Consider the following 23,739-nt stretch of genomic DNA (forward strand, 5'->3'; position numbering starts at 1 on the left):
CTATTACAAGGTCTATTGTTTTAAAACACACATAAAACATATTAGGTACACAGGTATTAGGTACAGTCAGGGCCGCCACTAGAAATTTTGGGGCCCCTGACAACCATTGATCAGGCCCCCCCCCCTCCTTTGACATGTGCAATTTTTTACCAAGTGACTAAAAACGTATATGCACTTTATTCTTAAGTGTCTTTTTAAACTTGGAAATGTTGTAAAGGTAGTAACATACACACACACAGACACACTCATACACTGAAACACACACACACTCACACATAAGGATTCACATATAGACATTCTAGCAGACACGCAAAGAAACACACTCAGACACAGACACCCAAACAGACACTCAGCACTTGTTTACATTGACCTGACAAGTAATGAGGTAAACTACAGTTTTGTAAAAAAAAAAGGAGATTTAGAAAACAAAATATGGTGTTCTGATTATCTTTTTTTAAAGGAAGATGCCAACTAAATGATGACAACAGCATGCAGTGGCTGAAAAGGGCCCTGAACTGACTAAACAATAATTTAAAGGTTAAAAGGTCTTGTTAGTCTCAAAGTCTGTAGAAAGATGCCAATAATCAGTAGTAAGGTCAAAATGTCCTAAAAAGGAACAGACAATGGACACACACACACAAACTCAAACTTGCACATACACCCAAGGAAACACTGACAAAGACAGCATCAGAAAACACACAAAGACATACACACACAGAGACACCCACAGAAAACACACAAAGACATACATACACACACCCTCACAGAGACACCCACAGAAAACACACACCCTCACAGAGACATCCACAGAAAACCCAGACATACATACACACACACACCCCCTTACAGAGACATCTACAGAAAACACAGACATACACACCTACCCTCACAGAGGCATCCAGAGAAAATACACACCCTCACAGAGACATCCACAGAAAACCCAGACATACATACACACACACACCCCCTTACAGAGACATCTACAGAAAACACAGACATACACACCTACCCTCACAGAGGCATCCAGAGAAAATACACAAAGACAAACATACACACACCCTCACAGAGACACCCATAGAAAAAGCTCAAAGACATATGCACACACCCTCACAGACATCCACAGAAAATGCACAAAGACATACACACCCACCCTCACAGAGAAACCCACAGAAAAAAATACATACACACTCATAGAGACACAAACCAAAGCACAAAGACAAACACAGACACCCACAGAAACACTCACAGGAGGAAACATTTATGCACCTTGCATCCCCTAAATCAACAGTGTGTGACATGCATGATAGAAAAAATTGCAGAAATTAAGAGATCACTTTTTAAAGAATCATATTTGTAAATGTCCAAACAAAAATAATTCTGTGAATTCAAAATTGTACATTAATCATCTGGGTTAAAAGGTTGACGTGTTTGTTTTTTCCACATTTCCCCAACCAAGAGCACCACTTCAAATATAGTGTACAAATGTCAGCTGTACTTATGGATTTTGAAAATGCTGTACTCTATATGGTCTTGGTGGAACCATAAGCTGTGGTACTCATACCATTAGATCTGGTTAAATGGAGGATTTAGGTTTGTTGGTATGTATTTTAAAATTAATTCAGCTGTAGTGTAAACTGAACAGTTTTAAGTTAACCTGTCTCATTTCAAACACTGAGCAATCTTAGTTTGAGAGTATAACATTTTATGCAGATGTAAAAATCTTAGATAAAATGCCTCCTTGCATCTGGAAAGTTATTGCATAAAGGGGCAGTACACTGGGATGGAATATATATATATATATAAATAAAATGCATATTTGACAAAAGGGCACCTACCATTTGTGTATAGAGGAGGAAACATTTTTGCATGGTTTTAAATATAGAATTTGTACAGCATTGTCAAATAATCATAAATACACTGCTGCTAAAAAAAATGCGGTTTTATGGACCCCTGGCCCCACCATACAACTACTACCACACTGAAATTACAATCCGAAATTGCACAAAGAAATAAAAAACATTTGCTAAGTAAGTCCTACCTCCTCTGCAAATGAAAGTGATCTGCCCAAATCTGCCCAAAGTGCCAAGTCTGTCTCACACTGTGCATAGTGGTTTAGTGCACAATCAGAAATCCTCTCAAATGCTAATACTTTACTCCTTGTAATAACATTTCCAATGCTCAATTAGCACTCTGCTGTAGTACTCACTGGTGGCTGCCAAAATTAAAAAAAAAAAAAAAAAAAAAAAGTTTTTTTTTTTTTTTTTAGTTCTTGCCTCATGGGGCCCCCCTGGCACATTGGGCCCCTGACAGGAGTCACCCCTGTCACCCCCTGATGGCGGCCCTGGGTACAGTCAACTAATTCTGAGAGCGACTAGTCCAGAGCCCAGACCTGCGCCTCAGCAGAGCAGTAAACGTTAAAGTCAGCTTAGCTAAAACAAGCCAACAGCCCACAAACCAAAAGGGAAAGTACTTTTATAGTCCAGTAAAAAAGTAATAATCCCTGTCTCTAAATCACAAGATCAGTGCATGCTCCCTGCCTTAAACATACTGCATAAAGGATATACATGTCCCATAATATTGCAGAGTAATTTCTTTAAGTGCCCATCAATATATGCTGTGTGCTTTTTGTTTTTATGGTGGATTTTTAACCCTGTGTGATTTCTAATAAATAACTGATCTTAGCGCTTTGTATGACTCGCTGGTTCCTTCTGGGCTTGTTGCTCATTTCTTTAAGTGCCCATCCTCCATACCTAGAAGACATAAAGGCACTTACCTGCAAGTTTAGCTGTCAGGCAGGACGACATCTTACATGGTGTGAGAGGACGTCACTCCTCACAGAGACCTGTAGAATGAGAAAGAACAGAGTAAACCTACTCTGGCTTTCTATACTAGGGCAGCAAAATGTTAGGAAAACGCAGCAAGGCCTACCTTAAAAGTTCCTAACTGCTTTAAAGCCACCACTACCCTACTGAAGAGATTAACGTGGACTATGGCTAGACCCCGAAATCTTGCTTATAGCGGAAGAAATCCAATTTTCTTCAGACACCAAAACTTCACCTCCTCCATTGACAAAGGCAAAGAGAATGACTGGGGATTGTGGGAGGAGGAGTGATGCTTAAAGGGACATAATACTCATATGCTCAATCACTTGAAACGGATGCAGTATAACTGTAAAAAGCTGATAGGAAAATACTACCTGAGCATCTCTATGTAAAAAAAAAGCAAGATATTTTACCTCACAATTTACTCAGCTCAGCAGAGTAAGTTCTGTGTAAAAAGTTATACTTCAGTTACTGCCCAGCTGCAGGTAAAAAAAAATAAAAAAAATGAAGAAATGAACAGCAGCCAATCAGCATCAGCAGTGCTGAGGTTATGAACTCTTTTACTGTGATCTCATGAGATTTCACTTACCTCCCAAGAGATTTCATAGTAAACTTCCTTAAACTGAATAGGGAAATAAGATAAGTGTGCACAAAAGCTCACTCCCATAGCTGTCCCGGGACAGACATACTGATTTGCTGCTTAAAGTCTTTTGCAATGGGGTTTGAATACTTAGGACATTTTGAGGTAAAATATCTTTCTTTTTTACATAGAGATGTTCAGGTGATATTTTCTAGTCAGCTTTTTAGAGCTATGCTGCATCACTTTCAAGTGTTTCAACATTTGTGTATCATGGCCCTTTAACAGCTTTGCTGTGGTGCTCTTTGCCTCCTCCTGCTGGCCAGGAGTGATATCCCACTAGTAATTGATGACATTGTGGACTCACCATTATCTTAGGAAAGAAAGATGGTTTATTTAACACCGATATACATTTTCAATAAAAGAAAGCTTGTAATGCAGTAACTCTCCTTTAGATATCAGCAGTGTAACCTAGATTCCAAAATGGCGGCATCCATAATTAGAGAGAGGTGCATGAAATATATTTAGTGTTTAAGGTCCCTTCAAGAGGACAGTAAACACCTTGTAATTACATTTAAGTTGCTTTATTTGGAGGAGCCAATTTGAGCTTGAGTCTGCTGAGAACAAGACTAGCCACAGTAAGAATGTTAGTATAATGTGCATTCTTTTGCAGCTGTTATCTGTTAAAGCATGTTAGGGAGATATGTAGCAGGGTTAGCCATGAGAAGGCTACAGTGTTTATTTTTAGTTAGAAAATCCTCAAATTACATGAAAAGGGGCAAAATTAATAATGAAATTATATTGCAGTTCAAAACTTTTAATCTGAATAGATTTCCACACTATATGCATAGTTATACTGTTTAGACTTTTCTTACTTGAGCGTGCGGACATCACTGCTTAACCCATTAATGACTTCAACAGGGAGCGTGGTCTCGCCGTGCTATTTCAGGAGGCCTGCAGTAGGGAGTGAGGTCATAATAGCACGGTCTTGCCACTGGGACGACAAACCCTTAACGACAAGTTATGTTAAGGGGTTAAAAGGCTATACAAATCCAACTTGGAGCTTTCCCATAACATTTTTTAGTGCAAAAATGACATGCTCCAATTTGTTAGTCCATGCAATTTTAGCACTACCAACCCTGCAATAATATGTGTTTAAAGGGACATGAAACCCAAAATACCCAGAATACAATTATATACAACTTTACATTTACTTTTATTATCTAATTTTCTTCATTCTCTTGGAATCCTTTATTGTAGAAACAGCAATGCACTACTGTGAGCTAGCTGAAAACACTGGGTAAGCCAATCACACGAGGAAAATATATGAAGCCATCAATCAGCAGTTCCTGAGCCTAGCTAGGTATGCTTTAAAAAAAAAGGGTACCAAAAGAACAAAACAAAATAGAAGTAAATGGAAAAGTTGTTTCCAGTTGTTCTTGGTCTCATCAGACATGGCTTGTCGGCCAATGATTCATTAGTTATTTGCCTTTTTTTCTGTAATTTAACCATGAATCTTTTTTTTTTTTTTTAAAGTGCACACTGCAGACTTCAGAAAGCTAACCCTGGTGCATTCTACACAGTGCTTGTTTGATCACCATAGTAGCTCATTGATCTATCTCCCTATGTGGGCACAGTAGGGAAGGGAAGTTTTTTTGAGCAACTGCAAAACATTGCAAATGTTGCTGACAAAATGATCTTTTGCAATTTAGTTTTTAATATCTGATTTGTATATACATAAAAAAAGATTGTATGTTCCATTTGAAGATAATTTGAATAACCTATCTTGGAAAGTTTGTAACCCAGTCTGAGACCCAAGAAAATACACAAGTATTTGCAGTAGTTTCTCCCAATTCCTTTTATAGCCCTGGCATTTTTGTCTTCTAGCTTCCCATACTATTACCAGCGCTGTTGGCAGACAGTACAGTACACCCTCTACTTTATTTCCCCCTACAGCATTTTAGCTTCAGATCAAAACCATATTAAATGAATTAAGTAACACAACTGGGTCTGGAACCTACAATTTATTGATTTACTCTTCCACAAACACTTCTTACTTTGTAAGAGAGAGCACTTTAACTTAGCAACTGTTAAATATATTTTAAAAATATGAATATTAAACAATGCAATAGCAAACAAAATACCATTTATTTTTCCATATCAACTGTAAGTAACTGAAACAAGGATTTTACAGCAGTCAATTCACTGCTTGATCTCACATACATCATGTACTTTATATATGTGTATAAAGCACTCTGTGGATTTAAATGAAACCAGCTGCAGATAGACCTGTACAGCTGTATATACTAATAAGGACAAATCCCCATATAACCTCCGCCGAAGCTTCAACGTCTAAAAAAGGAAAAGCTAGAATGTAAGCGATTGTAACTTGTGCGTCCACAGGACAAATTACAACACCAGCAACATAACATAGTACAATGCAGTCTTTTATAGCACAGAGGTGCAGGGGAACTGTCCCAGCATGCACTGTGGGTCTGTCTGCACCCCACAGCCTGTCTGCAACGTTCTGCCATACACGTACAGCCACTAAACAGACAGATTTACCTCACACCACTGAAATCTCCAGTGAGGCATTTGTTTCCAATACTCCTGTTCTAAATGCAGCTAATTCACTAACATGGAGAGAACTCAGGCACGCTTCAGTGAGATTGATTTTAACAATAACATATAAATTGCAATTTTTACTTACTGAGCAGTAAAAAAATTCTAGTGAATCTAGTCTACTACCTATGATGTTTGTTTTCTCTCTCATGGGTCCCAGATTCACTAAACTTGTATTATTCTCTTCAGTCAGAATTATTCCTTTGTTAATAGAAACCATTCAACCAAAGATAAAGAAAGGAATGAGAAGCTCAATTTGATAACAGAAACTAGAGAGGCCTTTCTAATCTAGGTGAATTGGGGTAAATGTTTGCACCTAATTCAAGCTCTCACGCATAATCTGTGCAGCTCTCACACACGGTCTCTGCTATCCTTTTCCCTATGGTGTTTACATAAATTCATTCTTCAGCTCAGTGAGGCTATATATGGCATTTTCTTGTGGCAGATGTAGAGTCTGAATATTTTTTTTCTTTAAATGAGAGGAGAAGGTCTAAAATAAGCTCTTTGTGGCAAAGGTCAGGTATCCAGTGTGGCCCACAGTTTCCCTGGGTGAGACGCCACTTTTAAAGAGCGCAGTTCCTTGCTGGGGAGCTGGGCTCTGCTTGGACTTCTCGTTGACGTCTGAGCTGGTCTGATTGTCAGCAGGTCGGCCCAGGTCAGGGACAGACAGACTAACGGTCCGTACGTCGTACACGCGCAGGAGAATCTCTAGGGTGCTGACCTCGGTGAAGCCGTGCTCTTCCAGCGCCAGACAGGTCCTCTGTACTTGCTCTATACACGGAGAAAAAGAGCAGATCCGACCACCTGTAACACAGATAAAACAAAGCTAATCACAACTGCACTTCCTGGAACATTACAGTAATTACATTTCACAGATTACTGAAAGCTACTTGCTCTCAGAACAGAAATCTCTGGAGGCTGCAATAGGTCCAAAAACAATACAAATGCCTAATTAATTCTGCAATAGAAATCACAATAATCCAGATACACCACAGTCTTTCTAAACATGTTTCAGTTATATAAAGCTTTTAAGGTGTTTTGCACCCTACTGTTTTTAAAACATCTCTGCCAAAATCTATAACCCATTGCCAGGACATGAAACTTCATTTAAAGGCACATGGAAGTCTAAATATCATGGTTCCGACATGACTATGCATTTACTTCTATTATCAAATGTATTTCATTATCTTGGTGTCCTTTGCTGAAAAGCATACCTAGGTTGGCTCGGGGGCAGCAATGGGCTGAAGTAAATAACTCAACTAAAGAACATTGTCATCTCCCCTTAATGGTACAGGAAACAGAAAATGCAATCCCCTATTAAATATATAATAGCTCTGCAACATTCCACACAGTGATTGTTTGATCAGTGAAGGACCAATTTATATCTGTTTCTAATTAGCTACAGTAACAGAGTTTTGACCAACAAAATACACAGTGTATTCCTAGACCGCAACATAATGCAATTTTTCCAATAAACTGTAAAAAAAACATATAAACATTACTAGGAAGTATTTGTCAGTCAAATAACATTAACAGAAAGCACCTATCAGCCAATCAGCATTAGTAGGACGTACATAACTGATAAGTATTTGTTTTAATCTAAATTTAAAAAGCTTTTACTTCACATTTTTTTATTCAGCAAAATGTGTTTTCCCCTTGATGTGTTTCAAACTATTTGTTATATCCAGACTATTATATTATGGGAAATTGTTCTTTCAGGTTTATTTTTGTATTTCAAATAGTTGATTTTATTCATTAAAACCATCATCCTACTGTTCTCAAGCACATGCTCATATAAATGGTCTGAGTCTTCAGGTAAAGCAGACATGCTTGTCATCTCTTTTTAAACACACAACCTAATAATTAGGTATTAAAATGCTAATTATGGCTGGGGGTTCAATGAGCACAACCAAATATTTCAGATATAAAAATATATATATCTTATTTCCCACTGGGAGGTTAATTTACGCTGTTGTCTCCTGTCTACATATCTTTACTACATAAAATACATCTGTATTCATATTCCAGTATGTCACAGTTACAACAGGCAAAAGCATCTATTTCAAATAGCAAAAAAAAGGTAAAATAGTTGTAAGGAAACACTCCAGCAGGCAAATTAAACCACTGGGAACACGTTGAAGGGGAGAACATTTTAGAGTACAATGTCCCTTTAGGGCCAAATCATATAAAACTGTGCTCCGGAAGGTAGTCTGCAAGATCTTCTAGTCAAAGCGTTAGCTATTAGTTACTGGTAATAACTGAATAGCTCATGTAAGAATTGACTTCTGCTTTATATCAGGTAAATGTATAAATAAAATGTATTGTAGACAGTGTTCATGTTTCCAATCAAGAAGAGGAGCTGATTTTATTAGCGTACAGTTTTTGTATCACATTATTTAAATAAACCATAAAATACACTGAGGAATATATCTACACCAAAAAACTCCTTCCCTTCACAGTATATCTGGTCTCCACTGCACAAAAGAATATTAGATATTTAGAGCAAACAAACAAAAAACAACAACAACAACAATTTATCATATAATAGAACTATAATAAATATATTTTGTAAAATAAATAAAGGACTCCACTTATCAATCTGCAGAAGCAGCTTAGAGTTCTTACGGTGCAAGCTCACTTATGCGAACCTGCAAAGCTTAAAGGGACACTGTACCCAAAAAATTTCTTTCGTTATTCAGATTGATCATGAAATTTTAAGCAACTTTCTAATTTACTCCTATTATCAAATTTTCTTCATTCTCTTGGTATCTTTATTTGAAATACAAGAATGTAAGTTTAGATGCCGGCCCATTTTTGGTGAACAACCTGGGTTGTCCTTGCTGATTGGTGGATAAATTAATCCACCAATAAAAAAGTGCTTTCCAGAGTACTGAAACCAGAAAAAAGCTTAGATGCCTTCTTTTTCAAATAATGATAGCAAGAGAACGAATAAAAATTGATAATAGGAGTAAATTAGAAAGTTGCTTAAAATTGCATGCTCTTTCTGAATTACAAAAGAAAAAAACTTCTTTAAGTTAGAAGCTACAGTCTTAAAAGAGTGGCCACCTACCCTCACTCTCTGCCACCTCAGAGATGATGTAATTAAATCCTCCCAGACTGATTGGCCAAGGGTGACTGACAAGCCCTGCCATTGGTTGCATGACAGAATGAGGCAGAGCAATAATAACGTGAGCTGCTCCCTGTGACCCTGAGCAGAAAGGTTCCCTAGCTGGGAACCTTGTCTCTGTCTGCATCTCGGGATGGTACTTTATTTAGGGGTATCTGCATTACTATGACCGGTTACTTAGTGTCAATTACACTTTTAACTGTGGTTTATGGTATTTTAAATAATAATAAATGAATGCAATTAGTCCAATAACTTGGAGTGCGGTTTTTGAATTTATGTGTCCCCCCAGGTGTCTCTCAGCCCTGTATTGGGTTATTATAATTTTGGCTTTATAAATCAGTGCTGGCTAAAATATATTTCTCCAACATAGGTGTGTCCGGTCCACGGCGTCATCCTTACTTGTGGGATATTCTCTTCCCCAACAGGAAATGGCAAAGAGCCCAGCAAAGCTGGTCACATGATCCCTCCTAGGCTCCGCCTTCCCCAGTCATTCTCTTTGCCGTTGTACAGGCAACATCTCCACGGAGATGGCTTAGAGTTTTTTGGTGTTTAAATGTAGTTTTTATTCTTCAATCAAGAGTTTGTTATTTTAAAATAGTGCTGGTATGTACTATTTACTCTGAAACAGGAAAGAGATGAAGATTTCTGTTTGTAAGAGGAAAATGATTTTAGCAACCGTTACTAAAATCGATGGCTGTTTCCACACAGGACTGTTGAGATGAAGTAACTTCAGTTGGGGGAAACAGTGAGCAGACTTTTGCTGCTTGAGGTATGACACATTTCTAACAAGACTCGGTAATGCTGGAAGCTGTCATTTTCCCTATGGGAACCGGTAAGCCATTTTCTTAGTTTAAGTAAAAGAATAAAGGGCTTCATTAGGGCTTAAAAAACTGGTAGACATTTTTCTGGGCTAAAACGATTACTTTACTAAGTATATTTGGCAGATTATTACTTTTAATAGTTGTTAAATCTTGGGGATTGTTTTAATAAAAACGGCAGGCACTGTATTGGACACCTTTTTCACTGGGGGCCTTTTCTAGTCATAGACAGAGCCTCATTTTCGCGCCTCTAAAGCGCAGTTGTTTTTGGAAAGCATGGCATGCAGATGCATGTGTGAGGAGCTAAGAACCACTGAAAAAGCTTATAGAAGGCATCATTTGGTATCGTATTCCCCTCTGGGCTTGGTTGGGTCTCAGCAAAGCAGATACCTGGGACTGTATAGGGGTTAAATGTAAAAACGGCTCCGGTTCCGTTATTTTAAGGGTTAAAGCTTTCAAATTTGGTGTGCAATACTTTTAAGGCTTTAAGTTACTGTGGTGAAATTTTGGTGAAATTTGAACAATTCCTTCATACTTTTTCACATATTCAGTAATAAAGTGTGTTCAGTTTGAAATTTAAAGGGACAGTAACGGTTTTATTGTAAAACGTTTTTTGTGCTTTGTTGACAAGTTTAAGCCTGTTTAACATGTCTGAACCATCAGATAACGATGTTCTATATATGTATGAAAGCCAATGTGTCTCCCCATTTAAATATATGTGATATATTTGTGTCATAATGTCCAAACAAAGTAGGGATAATAATGCCATAGATATGATATTGCCCAAGATGATTCCTCTAATGAGGGGAGTAAGCATGGTACTGCATCATCCCCTTCTGTGTCTACACCAGTTTTGCCCACACAAGAGGCCCCTAGTACATCTAGTGCGCCAATACTTATTACCATACAATGGCTGTAATGGATAATTCTATTGCATGCATTTTTTCCAAAATGCCTACTTATCAGAGAAAGCGTGATTGCTCTGTTTTAAACACTGAAGAGCAAGAGGACGCTGATGATATCTGTTCTGACATACCCTCACACCTATCTGAAGGGGCCAGGAGGGAGGTTTTGTCTGAGGGAGAAATTTCAGATTCAGGGAAAATTTCTCAACAAGCAGAACCTGATATTGTAACTTTTAAATTTAAATTTCAACATCTCCACGCACTACTTAAGGAGGTATTATCTACTCTGGATGATTGTGACAATTTGGTCATTCCAGAGAAATTAGGTAAGATGGACAAGTTCCTAGAGGTTCCGGTGCCCCCCGATGTTTTTCCTATACCCAAGCGGGTGGCGGACATAGTAAATAAGGAGTGGGAAAGGCCCGGCATACCTTTTGTCCTCCCCCTATATTTAAGAAATTAGTTCCTATAGTCGACCCCAGAAAGGACTTATAGCATACAGTCCCCAAGGTCGAGGGGGCGGTTTCTACTCTAAACAAACGCACTTCTATTCCTATAGAAGATAGTTGTGCTTTCAAGATCCTATGGATTAAAGGTTAGAGGGTTTGCTTAAAAAGATGTTTGTTCAGCAAGGTTACCTTCTACAACCAATTTCATGCATTGTTCCAGTCACTACAGCTGAGTGTTTCTGGTTCGAAGAACTAGAAAAGTCGCTCATTAAAGAATCTTCGTACGAGGAGGTTTTGGACAGAGTTCAAGCTCTTAAATTGGCTAACTCTTTTTTATTTTAGATGCCGCTTTGCAATTAGCTAGATTAGCGGCGAATAATTCAGGGTTTGCTATCGTGGCGCGCAGAGCGCTTTTGCTTAACATCCCTTTCAAGGGTAAAACACTGTTTGGCCCTGACTTGAAAGAGATTATTTCAGAGGGAAAGGGCCACGCCCTTCCTCTGGATAGGTCTTTAAGGCTAAAAAGAAGCCAAATTTTCGTCCCTTTCGCAGAAACGGACCAGCCTCAAATTCTACACCCTCTAAGCAAGAGGGTAATACTTCTCAAACCAAGCCAGCCTGGAGGCCGATGCAAGGCTGGAACAAGGGTAAGCAGGCCAAGTCACCTGCCACTGCTACCAAAACAGCATGAAGTGTTGGCCCCCGATCTGGGAAGGATCTGGTGGGGGGCAGACTTTCTCTCTTTGCTCAGGCTGGGGCAAGAGATGTTCAGGATCCTTGGGCGCTAGAAATAGTTTCTCAAGGTTATCTCCTGGAATTCAGGGAACTACCCCCAAGGGGAAGGTTCCACGGGTCTCAATTATCTTCGAACAAGCATTCTTACACTGTGTAGAAGACCTGTTAAGCATGGGAGTGATTCATCCTGTTCCATTAGGAGAACAAGGGATGGGTTTTTACTCCAACCTGTTCATAATTCCCAAAAAAGAGGGAACATTCAGACCTATTTTAGATCTCAAGATTCTAAACAAGTTTCTAAGGGTTTCATCATTCAAAATGGAAACCATTCGAACGATCCTTCCTACCATCCAGGAAGGTCAATTCATGACCACGGTGGACTTAAAGGATGCGTACCTACGTATTCCTATCCACAAGGAACATTTTCGGTTCCTAAGGTTCGCCTTTCTGGACAAGCATTACCTGTGGCACTTCCATTCGGATTAGCCACTGCTCCAAGGATTTTCACAAGGGTACTAGGGTCCCTTCTAGCGGTGCTAAGACCAAGGGGCATTGCAGTAGTACCTTACTTGGACGACATCCTGATTCAAGTGTCGTCTCTGTCAAAAGCAAGGGCTCATACGGACATTGTCCTAGCCTTTCTCAGATCTCACAGGTGGAAAGTGAACATAGAAAAAAGTTCTCTGTCCCCGTCAACAAGAGTTCCCTTCTTGGGAACAATAATAGTTTCCTTAGAAATGAAGGTTTTTCTGACAGAGGCCAGAAAATCAAAACTTCTAAGCTCTTGTCAGGTACTTCATTCTGTTCTTCTTCCTTCCATAGCGCAGTTCATGGAAGTAATAGGTTTGATGGTTGCGGCAATGGACATAGTTCCTTTTGCACGAATTCATCTAAGACCATTGCACCTGTGCATGCTCAGACAGTGGAATGGGGTTTATACAGACTTGTCTCCGACGATACAAGTAGATCAAATAACCAGAGATTCACTCCGTTGGTGGCTGACCCTGGACAACCTGTCACAGGGAATGAGCTTCCGCAGACCAGAGTAGGTCATTGTCACGACCGACGCCAGTCTGGTGGGCTGGGGCGCGGTCTGGGAACCCCTGAAAACTCAGGGTCTATGGTTTCGGGAAGACTCTCTTCTCCCGATAAACATAATGGAACTGAGAGCGATATTCAATGCTCTCAAGGCTTGGCCTCGACTAGCAAAGGCCAAATTCATAAGGTTTCAATCAACCATCAGGGGGTAACAAGGAGTTCCCTGGCGATGGAGGAGCATCCGGGGGAGTGGGAACTCCATCTGGAAATCTTTGCCCAAATAACTCAATTATGGGGCATTCCAGACATGGTTCTGATAGCCTCTCGTCAGAACTTCATGGTCCCTTGTTACGGGTCCAAATCCAGGGATCCCAAGGCGACTCTATTGGATACAATAGTAGCACCTTGGATCTTCAACCTAGCTTATGTATTCCCACCGTTTCCTCTCATTCCCAGGCTGGTAGCCAGGATCAATCTGGAGAGGGCTTCGGTGACCTTGATAGTTCCTGTGTGGCCACGCAGGACTTGGTATGCAGACCTGGTGAATGTGTCATCGGCTCCACCATGGAAGCTACCTTTGAGACAGGACCTTCTTATTCAGGGTCCATTCGAACATCCGAATCTGGTTTTCCTCCAACTGACTGCTTGGAGTTTGAACGCTTGATTTTATCAAAGCGTGGGTTTTCAGATTCTGTAATAGATACTCTTATTCAGGCTAGAAAGCCTGTAACTAGAAAAATTTACCATAATATATGGAAAAAATATATCTGTTGGTGTGAATCTAAAGGATTCCCATGGAACAAGATAAAAATTCCTAAGATTCTTTCCTTTCTACAAGAAGGTTTGGAGAAAGGATTTTCTGCGAGTTCTCTGAAGGGACAGATCTCTGCTTTATCTGTTTTACTTCACAAAGGCTGGCAGCTGTGCCAGACGTTTAAGCGTTTGTTCAGGCTCTGGTTAGAAGCAAGCCTGTTTACAGACCTTTGACTCTTCCCTGGAGTCTTAATCTAGTTCTTTCAGTTCTTCAAGGGGTTCCGTTTGAACCCTTACATTCCGTAGATATTAAGTTATTATCTTGGAAAGTTTTGTTTTAGGTTGCAATTTCTTCCGCTAGAAGAGTTTCTGAGTTATCTGCTCTGCAGTGTTCTCCGCCCTATCTGGTCCATGCAGATAAGGTGGTTTTACGTACTGAGCCTGGTTTTCTTCCGAAGGTTGTTTCCAACAAAAATATTAACCAGGAGATAGTTGTACCTTCTTTGTGTCCGAATCCAGTTTCATAGAAGGAACGTTTGTTACACAATTTGGACGTTGTCCGTGCTCTAAAATTCTATTTAGATGCTACAAAGGATTTCAGACAAACATCTTCCTTGTTTGTTGTTTATTCTGGTAAAAGGAGAGGTCAAAAAGCAACTTCTACCTCTCTATCTTTTTGGCTTAAAAGCATCATCAGATTGGCTTATGAGACTGCCGGACGGCAGCCTCCTGAAAGAATCACAGCTCATTCCACTAGGGCCGTGGCTTCCACATGGGCCTTTAAGAAAGAGGCTTCTGTTGATCAGATATGTAAGGCAGCGACTTGGTCTTCACTGCACACTTTTACCAACTTTTACAAATTTGATACTTTTGCTTCTTCTGAGGCTATTTTTGGGAGAAAGGTTTTGCAAACCGTGGTGCCTTCCATCTAGGTGACCTGATTTGCTCCCTCCCATCATCCGTGTCCTAAAGCTTTGGTATTGGTTCCCACAAGTAAGGATGACGCCGTGGACCGGACACACCTATGTTGGAGAAAACAGAATTTATGTTTACCTGATAAATTACTTTCTCCAACGGTGTGTCCGGTCCACGGCCCGCCCTGGTTTTTTAATCAGGTCTGATGATTTATTTTCTTTAACTACAGTCACCACGGTATCATATGATTTCTCCTATGCAAATATTCCTCCTTTACGTCGGTCGAATGACTGGGGAAGGCGGAGCCTAGGAGGGATCATGTGACCAGCTTTGCTGGGCTCTTTGCCATTTCCTGTTGGGGAAGAGAATATCCCACAAGTAAGGATGACGCCGTGGACCGGACACACCGTTGGAGAAAGTAATTTATCAGGTAAACATAAATTCTGTTATATACATACTTGGAGCTAGATGAACAGTACATTGCTGCTCTTGAGTCTATCTAGATAGGCTTTTCAAAGAGAACAATGTAAATTTGAAAACAGAAGTAAATTAAAGTATCTTGCAATTAAATGCTCAATATGAATCATGAAAGCTTAAGTTTGACTTTAATGTTCCTTTGATATATAACGTAGTTACTACTAGACAATGCATATAATATACTGAGAATATTCATAACCTCATTCAGATATCTGTGCTTAATAAAGTATATGCAGTCTGTACAAATAAAGACTGATGCATCTAGGGGAGAGTTCACGGAATAACAACGGCTAACCTACAATCAAATGCGCTGGATAGGCGGCTTGTTAAATACCACCACACAATGTATTCTTTGTATGGAAAAAAGAAAGCATAGAGCTTGGTAAGGAAGTGTCCACTGCTTAACCCCTTGGCTCCCAGAGACGCTGCAATATACAGTAATGAGCTGCCGTTCTCTGGCAGTCAAAGGTTCAAAGAGAGTAATACTTCACAATGTAACGCCATAGCCTATGGGCAAGTACCATTTGTTTGTAGGGAAGTGATTTATTTGCAGCATCTGGACCTGGAAGTTGATCTGATAGAAGCGGTATTGTACACTGTAGGCCTCTACATTAGTAACAGGGTTAAAGTGATGGTCAAGTATGACTAACTACATCTTGCGATCCTAATGTAACTAGCAAAATAATGTGACTTTCATTCATCATTTCGCCATATTCATTCTAGTTTGTGCGCTATCTTATATTATTTTCCTACCTTACTAATATTCATCCTCCTCCCGTCGATTGTCCGCCATTGTTTTTTCTGCTGTCACGTGTTTTTATTATCCAATTACAGTACAGGCCACTCGGGGAATCAGCTCTAAGTAAAAACACCCTTATTCAATTCTGCGCATGCCCTAGCTCCGTAATCGCATCCTAATCTCTGTCTCACCGCGGTTACGGAGCTAGGGCATGCGCAGAATTGAATAAGGGCGTTTTTACTTAGAGCTGATTCCCTGAGTGGCCTGTACTGTAATTGGATAATAAAAACACGTGACAGCAGAAAAAACAATGGCGGACAATCGACGGGAGGAGGATGGATATTAGTAAGGTAGGAAAATAATATAAGATAGCGCACAAACTAGAATGAATATGGCGAAATGATGAATGAAAGTCACATTATTTTGCTAGTTACATTAGGATCGCAAGATGTAGTTAGTCATACTTGACGATCACTTTAAGCAGTAAATAAATGCCATCCAGCTCTGTGTACATTTATAAGAAAAAGATGATCAGATTTACACAGGTGTGTTGCAGGTAAGGGCGTATTACAGGCTAGGCTAACTAGGCTGGAGCCTAGAACAGCAGTTTTTAGGAGCACAATTTTTTGTTTTATGGCATGATTCCTTATGCCACCCAATAGCTTTATTTACTGATTGTATTACAAATGAAGTGTCCCTTGGTTGTCTAGTTGGAGTGTACACATTTTCCATGAGTCTGTGATCTCCATTTCTGAGAAATGTAACTGAGGATTTGGGCAGAACTAGGGGTTCACAGTGGTATTTGTATATAGATATATGGAGAAAACCCAAAGAAATAGGAGCCAGGGGTAAAATTATAGGAGCCAAGGGCTCACTGGCTCCTGGGTTTGTCAAGCCCTGCCTTACACCATCTAGGTTAGCAGTAATTTACCCTGGATCTTCAGCAGAGTTTTGGAGGGAATGTGTCAAGGTTGGCACTTTATCACATAATTGGTGACACTGCCCTATGATAGCTGAATATTGGGTATTTGATAGGAGAGATTGACAACATAGTTACAAGTTAAATTGCCAGTAAAAAACCCTTTTATTTATATTTGATAAACCACTCCAATTACTGTGTATTATAAGATCTAAGCTACTACGTTTTATGAGAAATTGTGCTAATTTGTCAAATTAGAGAGACACATTTACCACTATCTTATCTTTAAAAGGGGCAGCGCAGTCTGCTTCAGAATTTTTATTGTTTAAAAAGATAGATAATCCCTTTATTACCCATTCCTCAGTTTTGCATAACCAACGCTGTTATATTAATATAATGATTTAAATTGTAATATTAATAATGCAATTTAAATCATTAGTCATTAAGCCTCAATTTAAATTATAGTTTTCTACCGAAAGGTTTCATTTTGAGAATATTTTTCCAGTTATATCAGAAAATTACTGATAAAAGGTACACTGAACCCAATTTTTTTTCTTTCCTGATTCAGATAGAGCATGAAATTTTAAGCAACTTTCTAATTTACTCCTATTATCAAATTTCCTTTATTCTTTTGGTATCTTTATTTGAAATACAAGAATGTAAGTTTAGATGCCGGCCCATTTTTGGTGAACAACCTGGGTTGTCCTTGCTGATTGGTGGATAAAAAAGTGCTGTCCAGAGTCCTGAACCAAGAAAAAAAGCTTTAGATGCCTTTATAAAATAAAGATAGCAAGAGAACGAAGAAAATTTGATAATAGGAGTAAATTAGAAAGTTGCTTAAAATTGCTACTCTATCTGAATCACGAAAGAAAAAAAATTGGGTTCAGTGTCCCTTTAATCAGTAATTTTCTGATATAACTGGAAAAATATTCTAAAAAACTTATTCTAAAAATGAAACCTTTCGGTAGAAAACTATAATTTAAATTGAGATAATTATGAAATTATTGGGAGGTGAACGATATCCAGTTTAATCATGTATATTTGGACAACTTTTCAGCTGTACTTTATTGGAAGGAGGAAAATAATCGTTACCTTAATAATAATTTAAATCGTTTTATTTAAATGAAGAAAAATAATTTTTACATTGATGATAATTACATTGTTTATTTAAACTAAAACGATACCACTACACCTTACACTTAGGTCCTTGTGCAGATCTATTTCACTACAATCTTCTATTGTTTAAGCGTCTTAAAACGTAGTACGGAGGTTGATTCTGTCAAAGTGAAAGTAAAGTCAAAATTAAACTTTTATGATTCAGATTGAACATACAGCTTTAACCACTTTGCTACCGAGAATTTCAGAGAAAAACTTGCCCAAAGTACCGGAAGATTTTTTTTTAGCATTTTTGTAATCACTTTGCCTTAACAGAAAAAACAACCTAAGATATTGATATGGGGCCATTTTGTTATTTTTGATGCCACCATTTGGCCGCCAGATATGATCATATATATAAAAAAAATAATAATAATAAAAAAAATTGTTACATTTTTCGCAAACGTTGGGTTTCTCACTGAAATTATTTACACGTTACTACTGCAGCTATATGACAAATGGTTGTAAAAGCTTCTCTGGGACCCCCATTGTTCAGAAATAGCAGACATGAATGGCTTTGCCATTGCTTTTTGACAATGTAAATGCCACTAATTGCAGCTGCGCACCTTACATGAAATTACTGGCAATGAAAGGGTTAATCAGTTAGCGTGTAAGGTTAATTTTTAATGCAGAGTAGAGATTATCCTCCCACCTGACCCCTCCCACTCCCTGATCCTTTCCAAACTGCTCTCTTCCCTCCTTCACCTTCCACTGGTCACCACCATCTTAGGTACTGGCAGACAGTCTTGCCAGTATGCAGTTTAGGGCTTTTTTTCCTGCAGTGTAGTGATCCCTCCTTAACCCTCCTACCTCCTTGATCCCCCCAAACAGCTCTTTAACTAACCCCCTCCTCCAACTAGTGGCGGCCATCTAAGGTACTGGCATCTGTCTGTTAGTACCCAGTTTACATGCATTTTTTTTTTATTTATTTACTATTTTTTTCTGTAGTGTAGTGGTGCCCCATACCTCCCCCTCCCCAACAGGCCAGGTTTTCAGGATTACCTTGGATGAGAGCAGGTAAAATAGCCATGTTTACTAATCAGCTGATTATTTTACCTGTGCTCCAGTTCAGATGTACTCAAAATAAGGCCTGTTAGGGAGGCCTAAGAACAGGTTTGTAAACCAGTGATGTATCTTAAATTGAAAGTTATCTTAAGATAGATTTTCCTCAAAAAAATCCTATTAAAATAAAAAACATTCTGATTTAAATTAAAAAAAATCATTGATCTTTAATCCACCCTGCTATATATTAAATAAACAGCCAGATGATTTTCTCTCCATCCGTTTTTTGGGTTTTTTTTTTCTAGGAAGAATATATCTCAACACTGAAATTATTTTATCTATGGGGGATTTTTTTTTATTTTTTTTTATCAGTGCCTGTTAGATTTTATTTTAGGAATCACTAAAATCATTTGATAATGAATGGTTGATACATTACTGGTGGACAAAATAAACCTAATGTATCAAAGTACATTACATTTAAGAGGATTTTAGTGATTTATTCCATAGGTCTATATTTAACAATTGTCATTTTGGCTTTTTTTTTATTTTTTTTATTTATTTTTATTGAGACTCGGTAAAAGACATACAGGTCATAAATGTCAGTAAAAATTGTACAAAAAGAATATCACCACAAGGTCAACCAATAATAACTAGGTCATTTAAACAGAGTGTGGTTAGATGACATTACATACCCGAGTTAGGAAACTCAATTGATGCCAAGGAAGCGCTGTGCCTTCCAAATAACCTTGGAGGCCACTCTTGGGCCTCATATGAATAAATAAATGTAACTAAAGAAGGCACCTACTGAGAATATGGTGACCACTCTTGGATCTCCCGTAGTGAGTCTCTATTTTCTAATTTTATAGGGTGCAGAACAGTTAATTGAACTTAAACTAAAAACTTCTATAAAAATGATAAACTGGAGTATAAATAAGATAATATAAGCACTAGAAATAGATCCATATGTAGGGGGACTGTGTAGCTGTATATATTGGAAATATTAGCTCATGCCGGCTAGGATTACAGAGTTTTGAGCAGTATTGCGAGGCCTTTGTCATCTGACCTAGATCCTAGTGATTTATATAGGAAGTGAGTTACTAAGTTCTACAACTGTATGGCTTATTCAGTGATGCAAGGCATTGTAACCCAACGTGCTTCTCAGAACTAGGGCAAAACCTCGCTACTTAATACAGGTAAAATAAATGACTGGTCGGTGGGTTAATGTGGGTTACAGTGAGAGTCATCAGTGCCAGTCACTTGCCTAGTAGGGAAAGGTAGAGATAAGAAAAATGTATCAAGAGGCAATTGCCCATGATCAACATGTGAACTCAGCCCTTATGCATTGTAGGGTTAACTTCAGATGTGGCACATTATCATGATCATTATCAGCTCTCGTATGAATCCACAAATTTAGCTCACAAAATGTATAAAAAAGATGAGTGGTAAACATTTTCACACTGCACAGTTATGGTAGTATTCTATCTTAATGAGAGTGACCAACTTCTTAATCTATATGTGCTACTAAAATTACGGTTTATGGGGCAAGTGTTAATGTGTACTTGCAGGTTATAACTTCCCTAATACAGGATAAGCATTGCAGTAACATATACATTGAAGAAAAGCTGTAATAGGTACATCACAAAGATACATAGCAATACACGATTTTGAAAATAAGCTAAGGGCATATTTGCTAGGTAACTGTAATTGCTTGTTCCCTTAACGAAAACTGGACACACAACCAGCCAAAGTAACATTAAGGTCCCAAAGTACAGAACCCAGAAGGGTCTCAGATCAGCAGATTTTCAGTCCCAGTGGAACATCATTGATTAGGATAAATATAATGTAAGTGAGAGTCTCACGGACGACTGGGGGTTAGACGGGCTCTTAGTGTAAATAGATTTTAGTCCACTCCTCTGCGACTCGCTAAACTTACATGTCCGTGCCAGATAAAGTCACTTCGGTAGGAGCTTAGGGGCATTGTACCACCTGGAAGCCTGAGGGGATCAGACCCACGATCTAAGAGAGGCACTGCAAGCTGGAGAAAATGCAGTAACCAGACCTCCACCCTCTTGGTATGCTCTTTAGGCTCCATTGTTGTGGGATGCGTTAACGGTAGGTGAAAACAAACTGTGTGTAAACTGACTTGTCCTCCGGAGCCAATTGTTGCAGCGCTGTGATCATCTCGTAGGCATTGCAGGGAAATAAGGGTGCTTTTGTCAAAATGATCCTGTAGGGGCCTCTTAGCTTCTCGGATCTCACGTGCAGGAGTCTGTGCAGCCCAATCGTCCCGGGGCCGTTGTATAATCCATGTCAGTACAGCACGACTGTCTAAGTAAGTTGCTTGTTTGGCTCTCGATAAAGGCAATAGAACTGGTGTCATCCTTCGAGAGTTCAGGTATTTCTTGACGGCTTCCTCTCAATTGGGAATGTGAGTCACTATGTTCCTCTTGTTCCAGCCCAAGAACGTTAACCGTACTACAGTCCTGTAGAGGTAGCTTGGCTGTGATCTTGTGGCGCAGTAGGATTAATGATATGTCATGCTCCAAATCCTCAAAGTATTCAGCAATCACTTGTGTTATGGTAGCAACTGCCTCCATATTAGCATATCTCCTGTGGTACAACCGTTAGAAGTTTTAGCTTATACCCAGTAATTAGGCAGATGTCAATATTTGAGTAACGATTGAAATGATCAGTAGAACAGTTTTATAGCAGCATAGAAGCTGCTCATACCCTGATTTATTACATGCGCGGGGGGGGGGGGGGGTTGAGATCCTCCACGAGGGTTGTTGCAGGCCTCAACGCCACTCAGCAATGTGTACAGATTAAATGGCTTCATAGACAACTGATATGTGGCAGATTATCAGTTCTCCCCACGCAGCAACTAATTTTGCTTCATTCAAGGTGCTGCCTGAAGACACGCCCCTGTATGGGGGATTTTAATTCTCATGGGGCCTAGTGGCTCATCTCTGTAGTCCTCTGTTAAATCAATAAGCAGATTTAGACAATCATCAGTTTAATCTGGTTAGAACTGGATACCATATTCTGGAGTTTCTGAATGTTTGAGATTATTCTGGTGTAGAAACTTTGGACATTTGTTGCAATACTTTCTGTATTATTAAGAAAAATTCTTAAAAAAATAAAAACACCTTGGGGTAAGTAAAAAAAATTCTAAATTTTAGGAAGCAGAAAAGAAAATCTTTGCAATATGCTTTAAAGTGAAAGTACATTTTAATAAACATGAATGATGCTATGCATTCACCTAATCTAAAACTATATAGTCACTATTTTTTTTTTCTTTATAATCGTGTGCAACAGAAAAATATTTATCTTTTATTCTTCCTACTGTTTGTTATGTTCCTCCGCCCCCTGCTAACTTCCTGCTTTAGTCTAATACTTGAGCGGTCCCACCCGCTGTATATGTATGGAGCTGTGCTCGCTCTTGTGCAGACTATTTTTTTTGCGCATGCGCAATAACACCCTCTCTGCTTGTAACTTAGTTCAATCACAGACAATTTTTTCTGCATGCGGTTATCGTGAAAGCGCATCTACACATAAGGAGGATATTCTGTGACAGCCGCATGCACACTTCAACCCGGGGGCGTAGATAGACCGGTTTGAGACGCCACTGGGGGACCAATGAATTTGATCTAGCGGTATTCATAACCACACAAAAAAAAAAATCATGCAGGCGGAGGAACTGTCTGTGTTCAAACTAAGTTACAAGTTTAGCGGCTTGAAAGGTACCAAAGTAGGATTTATAACACTTTAAAAAAAAATTATGAATGAAAGGTAACTTATTTTTTAAAGTATTTTCATTCAGTACACTTTACTATCACTTTAATGATTTATTTTAGCCAGTTTTAAATGTGAAAATTGGAGGTTTTCCAATTCTGAAAGTGCATACGGCAGACTACATATGCCTAAAAATGCTTCATATCTGTCCTTAATTGTAATTAGCAGAGATGATAAGGAATTGCAAAACAAGAGAGATTTGTTAATCCTTTCGTGTCGGGTCTAAATTGTCGCAAGATTTCAATGATGGGATCAGGTCAGGGGGGCGTCCCTAAGATGCTAGGCACACCCTCCATGCCGCGATCCCAATCTGTAAGTGCCGTTGGCTTCAGTACAGCCAAACGGCTAGGATGTTCCATGTTGTCCTAACTGTGCTAAAGCCCAGCGCCGTTAGGATGGCATAGAACGTCCTAACGGCAGGAAAAGGTTAAAGGACCATTAAACACAGTAGCATAGCATGATCAACACACGCATGCTAAAAAGATAATGCAAAAGCACTTAGCTGGAATTTCAAATAAGTCACAGTTGGTTTAATTTTTTTCCCCACTGCATCATGTGACAGTCATCAGCCAATCACAAAACACGTATACGTATAGTCTGTGAATTTTTGCACATGCTTGGTAAGACCTGATGCCTCTGAAAGTGTGCATATAAAAAGATGGTGCACATTTAGATAATAGAAATGAAATGGAAAGTTGTTTAAAATGGTGTGCTCTCTGAATAATGAAAGTTTAATTTTGACTTCAGTGTCCCTTTAATAAAAAAAAAAAAAGAGACAGTGGTTAGCCAATACCTATACAACCATAAGACACAGCCTCTCTTCCAATCACACAGACACATGCCCTCTTGTTACCCAGATGACACAAGTCTGTGCATGCAGCTAAACCACTCAGT

General features: G+C 39.0%; 1 protein-coding gene across 2 annotated transcripts in view; it reads right to left on the reverse strand.

The window, feature by feature from the left end:
- Positions 1 to 5,408: 5,408 nt before the first annotated feature.
- TRMT61A (tRNA methyltransferase 61A) overlaps positions 5,409 to 23,739 on the reverse strand; it is a 161,637-nt gene continuing 143,306 nt past the window's right edge. For both annotated transcript variants that reach the window (XM_053697412.1, XM_053697410.1), the window contains exon 4: positions 5,409 to 6,825. In XM_053697412.1, the coding sequence (XP_053553387.1) occupies positions 6,512 to 6,825 (314 nt within the window). In that variant the 3' untranslated portion in view covers positions 5,409 to 6,511. The remainder of the gene's footprint in view (positions 6,826 to 23,739) is intronic.

Source organism: Bombina bombina, chromosome 1, assembly GCF_027579735.1.
Source record: "Bombina bombina isolate aBomBom1 chromosome 1, aBomBom1.pri, whole genome shotgun sequence".
Classification (NCBI taxonomy): domain Eukaryota; kingdom Metazoa; phylum Chordata; class Amphibia; order Anura; family Bombinatoridae; genus Bombina; species Bombina bombina.